This window comes from Falco rusticolus, chromosome 9 (genome assembly GCF_015220075.1).
Source record: "Falco rusticolus isolate bFalRus1 chromosome 9, bFalRus1.pri, whole genome shotgun sequence".
NCBI lineage: Eukaryota > Metazoa > Chordata > Aves > Falconiformes > Falconidae > Falco > Falco rusticolus.
In genome coordinates, this window is record NC_051195.1 from 133,106 (window position 1) to 145,320 (window position 12,215).

The 12,215-nt window shown below is 34.9% G+C and overlaps 1 protein-coding gene across 10 annotated transcripts in view; it reads left to right on the forward strand.

Moving 5' to 3' along the window:
* Positions 1-12,215, forward strand: part of CFAP46 (cilia and flagella associated protein 46) — an 80,732-nt gene that overhangs the window by 35,478 nt on the left and 33,039 nt on the right. For 9 of the 10 annotated variants that reach the window (XR_005106096.1, XM_037399422.1, XM_037399425.1 and 6 more), the window contains 10 exons: positions 966-1,097; positions 2,350-2,515; positions 4,067-4,151; positions 4,259-4,397; positions 4,927-5,110; positions 5,554-5,713; positions 8,627-8,850; positions 10,855-10,974; positions 11,301-11,468; positions 11,813-11,961. Coding sequence is in view for 9 of the 10 variants with exons in the window: in XM_037399422.1 (XP_037255319.1) it covers positions 966-1,097; positions 2,350-2,515; positions 4,067-4,151; positions 4,259-4,397; positions 4,927-5,110; positions 5,554-5,713; positions 8,627-8,850; positions 10,855-10,974; positions 11,301-11,468; positions 11,813-11,961 (1,527 nt within the window). In the remaining variant the exon portion in view is untranslated. The remainder of the gene's footprint in view (positions 1-965; positions 1,098-2,349; positions 2,516-4,066; positions 4,152-4,258; positions 4,398-4,926; positions 5,111-5,553; positions 5,714-8,626; positions 8,851-10,854; positions 10,975-11,300; positions 11,469-11,812; positions 11,962-12,215) is intronic. The other variant, XM_037399424.1, reaches the window with a different exon arrangement.

Sequence of the window (12,215 nt, forward strand, 5' to 3'; positions counted from 1 at the left end):
ACAGAAATTGAGAACAATACTTGCTGCATGTCTAGCAGTCTGCAAACTAGTGAATGATAAAATGTTTGATTCCTTGACAAAGAAATGTAGTTATGAAATATCAATGTTGTTTCCAGGGAAACAGAAGATAAACTTTGTCTTGCCATGGTAAGGTACAGCTTCAGGAGAAAGAAGGGTTATTTATTTTTACTTTTTTTCGTTGTTGTTGACTTGTACTGTAGAACACTGGTGTCCTCTCGTGGACACAAATCATAACTACATGATAGTTCTCACCACAGAGTAGGAACTAGGCCAACTAGAATGTGTACATTTCTGTATATGGTTGCACATTGTAACTAAGACATAAAAAAAAAATCTTGAAAATTGTATAATTACTTTTCTTACAAAATCACTGTTGACCAAAGATACCAAATTTATTTATTTACTTATTTTCAACTGATTAACTGCTAGGACTGAAAACTACATCATTATTTTTAAATATAGTAGATTATGATCCAAATCAGTATCTCTAGAGCCCTGTGCATACTTTACCAGACATAAGCAAGACCGATTCCAAAAAAAAGTGTCAAAAATTGTCTCATTTTCCCGATTCCTGTTTTTAATTGCTTGCCATCTAAGTTTGACTTTGGACTAATACTTTGATGTACAGTAGTGAATAATGGGGAGAAAACCTTAAATCTACTTTTGCTCCTTGTTAAATTTAAGTAATAATTTTAAAAATCTGATTTCACAGTTATTTTCATTAGAACTTTGAAAAAGATATATAATTTCTGGTATCTTTTTGCAAAATGTTCAGTTTTTCAAATATTTTCTGATTTTAAAAGAAAAGGCAGTAGAAGCATTTGTAACTTCCACAGCTAGAGACATCTATTTAGTAGCAACTTGAAAGCATCATTAATAGGAACTGGTATATTCTTAGACTGTAAGGCTAGCACTTCTTGAATTATTTATTTGCCTTTATTCAGGCCTGGTAACAGATTGAGACAAGAAATGTTGAGCACTACTGCTTGTATACAAGGAAAGAGTATAATGGAAAATTTTTCTGGAAGAAAACATTTGCGTGTTACAGCATCAAAAGCTTTTGTTCAGAGTGCCAGGTATGTTTTATTTTGAGAAAAAAACTAATATAAACCAGACCTAAAATCTGATTTACAGATTTGCGGATCTAATACTTGCAGAGCATCATATTAATGTTGTGAAAATATATGTCATGAACCCAAAGTGGGAAGATTGCAGATAGGCAGGAGAAGGTGACACATGGATGATGCATGACATGCATTTATGAACTCTTTGCTGTTTGAAAGAAACAGATCAATTATCAAAAGTAGGCAATTACAACTCTTAGAAGATGAACATGTGATGGCTGATGTGACGCTGTTAGCATTGTAATACTTTCTTCCTTCCACTGATCATTAAAAAGAGAGTGATGAAGTTAGACTAGGCAGTGTAACAGAACCTGATGTGATGTCACGTTGCAGATGAATCTGTGTTTTTTTTAAATTTGGATGTTATGACAAGCAGTTTTTCAGGAAAGACTGAGCACATCTATCTACCTTTCTTAACACATTCTAAAAGGGAGACAAAAAGTGGTGAACAAAAAAACCTAGGCCTTAAGTCTAGTGTTAAGACATAAGGTATGTGAGCATATGGACTCTAAAAATCATGAAACTGTGGTAGAAAATGGCAAAGATTTGCAGATTCAAAACCTACTTTTTTGAAAATACTAAAACTATTCAGTGGATGATTGTTTAATACCAATCCATAATTGTGAGCTAAATTCTAAAACTTTTGCTTGCTAATAGGAGTATTGTGTTGTATCACGATCTGGATGATTATTAAATTTTATTAATTTGAAGTAACATTTGCATGGAATATCCTCAAAACAATTTGAATGCAGCTAGAGACATTTAGGGTATATTCTTATGTCACAGTGGCACTGTACTGTTCAAAATCCATAGCATTTTAATAATTGGTTTGTTCGTTTTAATGTTTTTAGAATGAGAAAGTAACAGGAAGACAAAAAAGTAGATTACTCCAATGAGAACATCTTGAGTAGATTTCTGCTATTTTTTGTAATGAAGGCTTTTGAGCTAAGATTACACAAAAGTACAGTAAAACCATCAATATGGTACTTGTTTATTGCTGCTTCTGCTGAACATGTGAGGTGTTTTGTATATAAAAATGGAAAATACCTTTTGTATGACGCTCACATGCTAACCCGTCGTTGCTGAGCTTTTATATGGCAGCCCTTGGATCAGGTAAACCCAGATGTTTGTAGAAGTAAAATCCTTTATTTTGGGCAAGAGTGTGATTGTTCCCCTTCACTAAGCTGTATTTCACTTTCTTCAGGTACGCAGGAGAAGCTGGAAATTATTCCCTTGTAATGTTTGCAGCTAGACACTTTTGGAATACATGTTTACCTTTGCTAGGTTCTCGACATGACAGAGAGCAGTTTAAAGAACCTACTGAAATAATTCTTCAGAACATAATTAAAGCAGAATCTGAAATCAAACAGGTAAGAATATCTAATAAGTATTGCTAATTGTGCTTGTGTTTAGTGAACAGTACTGATGATAAAAAAAAATTTTGGTTTGCTATTAAGCTTTGGGTACATACTTCAAGATACTGATACTTTTCCTGGGAAAGTGATTTATTTGTTATAAACACATACATGTTTTTTTACCTGCATTCACATAGCACACATTCACACGTACAGGGAATCACATTTTTTTTTTCCATTTGGTGGTTCTCGCCAATTGTCAGAATTGCAACAGTCCTCTTCAAAATAATTTGCTGTCTGAAGGGCTGTAGTGTTTCACTTTGTGAAGCGTACAAAAGGGAATGTTTAGAAAATGCTCAAAGGGAAATCCAGAAAAAAAATCCCTCCAGCATGTCAACAGCACCACACAGCTTGGTGTTTTCAGCAAATGTGCTGAGATTGTGCTCAATCCCATTGTCTGTGTCACTGATGAAGATATTGAACAGTATTGGTCCCAGTATGGACCCTTGAGAGATACCACTCGTTACTGGTTTCCACCTGGATGTTGATCCATTGACTGTAATTTGTTGGACATGGTCATCCAGCCGCTTCCTTATCCATCTAACAGCCTATCCATCAAACCTGTATCTCCAATTTAGCAGCAAAGTTATGGGGCACCATATCAAAGGTCTTACAGAAATCCAGGTAGATGACATCCATAGCTCTTCCCTTGTCCACTGATGCAGTCGCTCTATGGTAGAAGGCCACTAGGTTAGTCAGGCTTTGTGCCTTCATAGAAGTAAATGCTGATTTGAGCAAATTTGATAAACCTTTAATGATGCTAGTGTAATCCTTACCCAAAAGTTGTAGGTACAGCTCAGGTAATTTATTAGCGTAGTCTTTATGTATTCAGTGGTCAGTGTATCAGTAGAACTTTATATGGATCTATTTGTGAATCAAGATAGTGAATTTATCTTTGAAGTTGCAAAACTGTGCTGTAGATGTCTCTCTGTACTTACATCTCTGTAGATGTATCTTGTCTCTCACCTTTGGGTGAGAATTATGATGGTGAAATTTTCACAGCTAAAGCCAGCTAAGCAAAATGGGACAAGGAGGCATCAAGTCATCTTTTAAAAATGATCTGAAAACAGTCTGAAAAATTAAGCTGTTACTCGTTTTTGACCAGAGAGGCTGTTGAGTCTCTGCTTGGAGTACTCAAAAGATGGCTGAACAAAACCTTTGAGCAGCGGTGCAGACTAGAGAGCTCTGCAGGGTCCCTGCCAACTTCAACTATTCTGGGATTCTCGGACAGCCTACTTCAAGATTTTGTGTTATTTAATCAGTGTAACTGATTGAATATTACTGAGTCTGGTTATTGTATTGGGTTTGTATTATAGAACTCATTCTGGAGAAATGGCTGTGATTTTAATCTCCTGCACAAGTAGCTATTTACGTGACAGGTTGATAGTTCATATTAACCATATTAATTGGTTTACAAATGAAACAGAAGTACAGTAATACTTGAAGACATACATTAACCAAAAGATTACCAAAAGACTTTTTTTTTTTCTCTTTTGGTCTTTGTAGGAGAAGAAAGATGTGTTGCCTTTGCATCAGTGGATTACAAAGGATTTTCAAAATATTGGGTTACCAGCTGAATGCTTTCACCCAGGCATGTTCTTCTTTCTTTTGATCTGGTAATAAAAAAAATCCCAGTATTTTGTAATATCATTACTCTAATTCTTTCATTTATTAATAAATCATTTGAATACTTCAAAGGTGCTGAGGAAGATCTGACCTTACGAACCTCCTTATATGGGTTATTATTCCATATACATGCTGATAAATCTGATTGGGAGACAGCACTAAAAGTCCTAGATGAAGCTATTCAAGTTTTGCCTCAGACAAGACACAGTCTGTAAGTTAGTTGACTTATTTTTATTAGAATAAGCATCTTGATTCTTGAAAAATAAAAATCTCTCGTGTATTTTTTTTTATTTTTCTTTGGGAAAATGCTATGATTAGTTTTTTTCAGCCTGTCAGTTCTTATAACAAAAAACTGTTGTGTCTTTTTGATGAAAAAGACATGCATTGGCAGTGCTTCCTTTCATTAATCTGTTCCTAATATTTGTAAATTTCTTTTTTTTCAAACTTGTATATAAGTAGTATCTTACTCTTCCGAGAAAATAGGCACATGAAATATGGTTATATAGCAGAAATTTTAGTTTTCCTAGCTGTAAGTCCATTTATGTTAAATGGAAACTAAATTATCTAGGGTAGCGTTTACATAGTCTTATCCAAGTTCAAAGATCTGAACCTTTTATGTCAGTTTATAAACTTCATATCTCTGTACTGCATTGATACAAGCTAGTATATCTATCCTACTCACAGAATTTCTTTACAGGTACAGATACAAGTAATTTCCAGTTTGCTTGGTCTTTTTCTAGCTTTATTTTTAAACATATGGCTACAGCGAAGGCAAGATTGGGATTCAGTTTTATGATGGACATTCAGAAATTCAGAGATGAAAGTGAAGATTATTTGTCACATATGTGGCGTCATTTGGCAACAATGTCCAGAAGTATTGTTGGACAGTTAAGCTGTTTTCAAAATGCAGTCATTGCTTTACAGGTGTGTCAGTTTTTACTATGTGTTCAAATGCTGACAGAATGTTGTTTCTCAAGTGATACATGGGATTGCAAGTTCTGTGAAGTACATAACTGAACCAGTAGGAAGACCATATGCTTGACCATTGTTTTTTGAGACTTCGAAATTGCTCTTTAGTTGGAGAACTGTGTATGGCTGAATCTTAGTATCCAGTAAAAGTTCAGCCGAGGTCCTGCCAAGCAAAGATGTCTAATAGTAGCCAAAAGTTTTGATAAAGCAAAAAATTAAGTGGTAATTTTCTGTTACATTCTGTTCAGTGTAACTCTTGATTATATGATGCCAATGAAACTGCTTACTGTCAAATTACTATTTTTTGCTTCTATTAAGGCTATATTGAGTTGTTTAATTCCATTTTGATAGTTTACATCACCAAATACAAATGAACTCTTCCTTTATTACTTTTATAGAAACAAGAAAACGAATGGCAGAAGATTGATTATTTGGTGGAATTTGCTGAATGGTTATATTGTAACCAGTTTCCCCTCAGTGATGTTATTAGATCTCTGGATTGGGTGGTAGATCTCCTGCTGCATATGAAATTTCCTATGCAATCCTCACAAGAAAAAGGTATGTAAAAGGTGCATATCCTTCAGAGAAGTTTCTCAGCTGCAAATGCAGTAGACATTTTTAATGTAGAACTTGTTACCCCAAAGAATGGCACCAGCTTGGCTGTATTTTCTTCAATATTCACTGTCAATTGTTCAATGCTAGCTTAAATATATCTGTGAATTCTGTGTCGTGCCATGGAAACCTACCCTCAGTCTTTTGGTATAGTAAGATACAGCTCCTGTCTGATGTAGGGGTTCCTGAGTTGTGAGATGCTACCAGAAGGCAGTGCTAGGCAACTTTTTCAAATGGATCCTCATAGAAGCCCAGATATAACTGTAGGAAAGGGTTTCTATGCCAATATGTGGGTACCTATATCCGTTGCTCTTTCCTTGGCTTTATCTAGTATTTTAAGATTGATTTTTTAAAAATTACTTTCAAAGGGATATATGCTTTCAAATACTTAGGTAACTGTAAAAATTCTTTGGTCCTTTTACACTTGCAGTCGTATGGACTCAGTGATCTATTTTGATAGGATGCCTCATTATTTAGTTGGGAAAAAAAGTATCTAATTTCTGAAACAATACTGTGTGGCATTAACCAACATCTGCTCTGCTATTTTTGTGTGGATAGATGAGATAGATCAGACAAGTACTTCTGCACTGAGTAAGGTAAATGTTCAGTATCTCTAGTATCACACATTTGATTAAAGTCACAGCAGTATTCTGTTCATAACTTTCTCTTAGTGGTTTTGTTTTAATGGGTTTTTTTAAAGCTGTATGGCGATTTGAAGTTTGTTCCTGTTCTTTAATAATCTTCCCACCCAGTTTCACATGGTTGTTTATGACTACTGGGCTTCTTACACTAATGTTTCAAGAAATTTTTAACAAAACTTTTAATGGAAACTGAAATAATATAATAAGAAAAATCAGATTCAAATATAAAACAACCCAGGTTGGAAGGGACCTCAGAAGATCATCCAGTCCAACATTTTGTGGAAGAGGAAGCCTAGATGAGATTATCTGGCACCCTGTCCAGCTGTGTCTTGAAAACCTCCACTGATGAGGACTGTACCGTGTCCCTGGGGAGGTTATTCCAGTGGTAGATTGTTGTCATGGTAAAAAATGTATTTTTCTTTCTTACATCAAAATGAAACCTCTCCCAGTGCAACTTGTGCCCGTTGCCCCTTGTCCCTTCTGTGTGACTTGTGAAGAGAGAGCCTCTATCTTCTTCGCAGCTGCCCTTTAAGTACTGGAAAACTATGATGAGGTCCCCCTGAGCCTTCTCTTCTCCATGGTGAAAAGACCTTAACTCCCTGAGACTTTCTTCATAGGGCAGGTTCTCCAGCCCCCTGATGATCTTCATGGCCCTCCTTTGAACCCTCTCTGGTCTGTCTGCTTCTTTTTTGATTTGTGGGGAACAGAACTGGACACGGTACTCCACCTGTGGCCTTACAAACACTTGATTAGAGTGGGTGGGATGGTCACATCCCTGTCTCTGCTAGAAATGCCCCACAGCCCATGATCCAACTTGTCGTCATTGCTGTAGCAGCACTTTGCTGACTTATGCTCAGCTTGCTGTTCACCAAGACCCAGGTCCCTTTCAGCAAGGCTGCTCTCCAGCTACACAGATCCCAGTGTGTACTGGACTCTTTGGTTATGTTGTCCCAGGTGCAGGACCTTGCACTTGTCTTTGCTAACTTTCATACAGTTCTTTCTAGCCCACTTTTCCAGCCTGTCCTGCTCTCTCTGTAAGAAGGTTTTTCCTTCTGATGCGTCCACCTCACCACCCAGTTTGGTGTCATCAGCAAACTTGGTGAGGGTGCTTTTAATCTCATCATCCAGAACATTTCTGAAGATGTTGAACAGCGTGGGTACCGATCCTTGGGGGACCCCACTTGTGACAGCTGGGCAATGACCATTGATCACCACCATCTGCGTGCAGACTGTTAAGCCAGTTTCCTACCCATCTTACACACCACCTGTCCTGTGTGTATCTTGCCATCTGTATCTTTTATTATGAAATAACAAAATTAATCTGTTGAACTGTCCTTTTCCCTAACTTTATACTGTTTTACTCATGCTCAGAATTCACTCGCCTTGCCTGTTACTTAAATAAATCAATCTGTGACAGTTACTGGATTCTGTGATAGGTGTCATGTTCCTGCACCCTGGTTTATGTTGCAGAGCATTGATTTGATGTTGAAAGATAACTGTGTCTTTATAGTACTTCACTTTAAGCTGAAAATCTGCTGAAGTACTTGGTTTTGAGCTGAATTTCAAGCAGAGTTGGAATTTCTATAAAACATAAGTGTTTACTGAAAAATTACTAGAATTACACAGCATAAAAGAGAGGATTGAGTAGCAGAGTATAATCCGTAGTTGCGATCGAGAGCCATTAAGATATCTCGTTACAGACACAGAGATGAACTTGAGCTATGTTCTAGACTTAGTTGACATTGACACATCTGTAACTGGATTATTGCCCATTTCTGTATTGGAAGTGAGTGCTGGCCAGATCCACTCCTTACCTGCTAGGTAAGTTAGGACACAGTCTTCAGTCATGGCAGAAACCACTACATCAGGATCAAAAGGATTTTTGATTTGACTGCCACACTACTTTAGTGGTTGAAATAAGTAAGTTAGACCGTCTGTCCCACAGTTTTATTTTCAAGAAGATACAGTTAAAGTGTGCTTGCTTGCAGTGGATTTCATTTCTATGTCAGGCTTACATTTAATATACATAACTGTTACAATATTCATTGAAAATAGTACCAGTAGCATTGCATCACCATAAGGGCATCTTCAGCAGATGAATTTCCATTTTTCTGGATTTTTTACATACATGTTTTCATTTCAATTTAGAAATTTTAACTTTTAAATACATTTTTAAAATACTGTCACTGTGAGCATGATACTTGTTTTTTTTTAACAGAAAAAAATACTATACCAAAATTTTTGCCTACAGAAAATTTGAAGACAGACATTGGAGCAAATGGTACCATGCCCCAGATTACTTTGGAAGATTTGAGTAATATTAAACAATTGGAAGCTTTGTTTAGAACACAGACATTAATGGCTTTAATTTCTGGTTATAGTTCTCCTTTTCATCAGCAGCACTGTTTGATGGCATATGCTTGTATCATCCGTATCTGGCAGGTAAGATCGTATGAGAATACATATTGTATTGTATTATATTGTATTATAATGTGGCCAGTATATTTCAAGTTATCTTGTGCAGTTATGGTGCCAGCTATTCATCTGATGTTTTAACTACATCTTTATAATTTCCAATTTTATGGTCTAGTTAATATAGTTTTTCAGGTTTAAGGATTAAACAAGATAGTTGTTTCTCTTAGGAAAACAGAGAGCAGATGTTAACGATAAAAGCAGCGTCCTGTTGTTTCTCTGGAGTACATTCATATGTTTTGTGCAAAAGGTTCTAAAATTTTGTATTTTTAATTTGTTAAAGAATCTTAGTAGTGGTGGAACACATACTGAAGACATTGCTGACAGGTTTGAGGAATGGTAATTACAGATGGACCTTCACTTACGTTGATTCAAAGGGGCTGTCATTTGACTGGCAGGAATTGTGTGACACTGTTAAATTAAATTTGGATGTTGGTTTGTTAAGTTTTGAGGAAAAGTATAGACAGGCAGTGTTCACCAATTATTCTCTAACCACTTTTTCATTGTTACAGCATTTCAAATAAAAAAAAAAAATTCATTTCTCATTGATATGAATGCCTAAATTAAATGGCTGTTGAAAATCACAGCAAATAGGAAAATAATTATACATAAAATATGAGTGAATCTTTGAAGGGACCAAATCTGTACTTGATAACATTAATGCCACAAATCATTATAGAAAGAATCCTAGTGGTATAGAGGGGACATATCAACTAGATTGGTAAGCTGTCACTTGTGCATAATTTTTATTCCAGTTTGCCTGCTACTTCTTACTCCTGTGGTAATTACAATCAAGCTTTCATTGTGAAATCATTTTAGACTGTAGCATTTGATTTAAGACAGGGATTTGAAACATAAAAATTGAATATATGTATTTTCAGATTTACATAAGCATAATTTTTAATATCCTGAACTTGACTGTTTGAGTACTTTACTAGAGAGAAAAAAGTATCTGAAAGGAGTATTACTGTTTGAATAAACTATTAACTAAAAAATTTAAGAGGTAATGCAGCTGTCAGTGCCAGTTGTAAAACAATGAAAGTAATTCTAAGAACTCATGTTTACAGCTGAACGGTACTGGGAGAAAAAGAATAAACATGGCATTAAAGGAATGGAAGTACTACAAGACGGTTTAACCTTGTTTTGGAGTGCAAAGTAAAGCAGACTTGACTGCAGATGTCCTTTTCTAAAGCAGATTTTCAAGTGATAGGACTCCATAAATAATTCAGTAGAAGATATTAAATGTTCTCTGAAAACCTGAATAATCCAAGCCAAAAAAGCTGCCTCTGACTTTTTAAAAGACATGTGTACCCTTTAATTTGAAATTTTGACAAGTTGTGCAGCATACAGCATTATTTTCCCTCATATTTTGTATTCTGCTGTTGATCCCTCCAGCAAAATATATTAAGCTTCTCAAGTTAATGTGGTTTATTTTAGGTAAGATCAGAAGTTGTGCTGTTGCATGCACAGAGAACCTTTTAATGGCTGCTTTCATATGCTTAAATATTTAGAAATTTCTTTTATATAACATTAATTAGTAGCATTATAGAAAACTTAATCCAGGAGAACAGAGTAGCTCTTTGTGGTCTTCCAGTTTACTTTGATATGAAATTCATCCCCTGTAGAAGATTAAGCAATCTAGACTAGCAGTTTAAATAAAATAATTGAATTTGCAACCATATAGGTTAAAAAAGTAGCAGTAATAATTATCACAGGGATGATGTCATCTTTTGATGGTTCAGGTGCTTTACTGCATTGTCATGATCATCCTAATTGCTACACAAGTAATGAAATCATCTAGGAGTGTTTGAAATTTTACTTTTTTGAAGAAAGCTCTTATACAATACATAATATAGTATGTGACAATTGTTGGTTGCTGTAGATAGTGACTTACAGTGAATAATGGTTATTACTAGAAACTGATATTATTATTGAATATTGAAAATAATGAACTGTGATTATTTGATTATCTAGGTATCATTGTCAGCATCAGGCCCTATTGCAAAAGTATTATCAGAGTCTTCACAACTTACAGCTCCTCAGAAGGTACTAATTGCTCCTAAAAAAGAGAAGGACAAAAAGACAGACAAACAAGTAAGAACCCCTTTCCTGTGGAATTAAGAGAATAATTATTTTTAAGAGATCTTTCCTTTTGCTGATTTGTTAAATAATTCAGATGCTTTCCTGTAAAGACTCATAATGTGTGAAGATTTTCTCTGTGAATCTGTATATCATACCTTCACTTTTGATTGCGTGGACTTGACAGCTCAGAAATTGCCATTAAAAAAACCAACAAAAAAACCTTCAAAAGATATTCAGCAGATACATTTTTCTAAAATGTTAGTGGAATATTTATTACCAACAGGAATGTTAATTTGGCCTCATAAATGTCATTATTTTTTATTTTTTATTTATTATAGGTTGAAGTTTCTGTTGTGAAAGAGAAGTCTAAAGGGAAAGGGTCAGTTGATACCTTACCAACAAATGTAGAAGAATGGGCTCATTATGACTGTCCCAATGAAATCAGAGCTGCTTTTAAACATAAGACAAATAGTTATGGTATTAACTGGGATAATTTCCCAAAACCTGTAAGTATACTCCTAAAAATTCTAGAGCATTATTTAGGAAAAAAATGAGTAGCAGAGAACTATGTTACAATTTAGTTTTTCTGTTCAGACAGCTGTCAGAAATACTTCCTTGTCATAATATTCATTAATACTTCAAAGTGTTAGTCTATTCTCTGCATTCAGAAATGAACTTAACTTAAAGAATAAACTTGCTGGCTTTCTATGTACCTAGCTACTTTTTCAGCTTGAAAGTTTAATTATTTTTTTTTAGTAAAGTTTGGAACTGGAGATATAATCATTAATTTAAAATTTATTCTCTACAAAATTGTGCTTATACTGATTGAATTAAAAACATTTCTTTTCAGACTTGCACTTTGTATTTTATGGATGTTTTATCTAAAGAACTGCAGAAAATTTTTTGCCCCCACTTGATTCTTCCCATCTTTCAACTAGCTGAAGTTATCGCTAATGAAGTTGTGGAATGCAGAAGTCTGTCTGATCTCTATCACCTTCGGTTTGTAGCCTTTATTTTAAATAAAAGAGAAAATGAATGGCATGGACCATCCATTAATATTTCACTAAGTAGTTAAAAGCCTTTCTGCAACTTACAGTTTTATATTTGTAATGCTTTTTATTTCTTTTAATTCATTTTTAATACATATTAGTAGAATTTTGATGAATTGGTTTGATTGTGGAATTAAAGCCACTAAGTTTATCTGTTACTAAATGTAATCTCCACAAGAAAAGGTGTACAAGATTATGAACTCA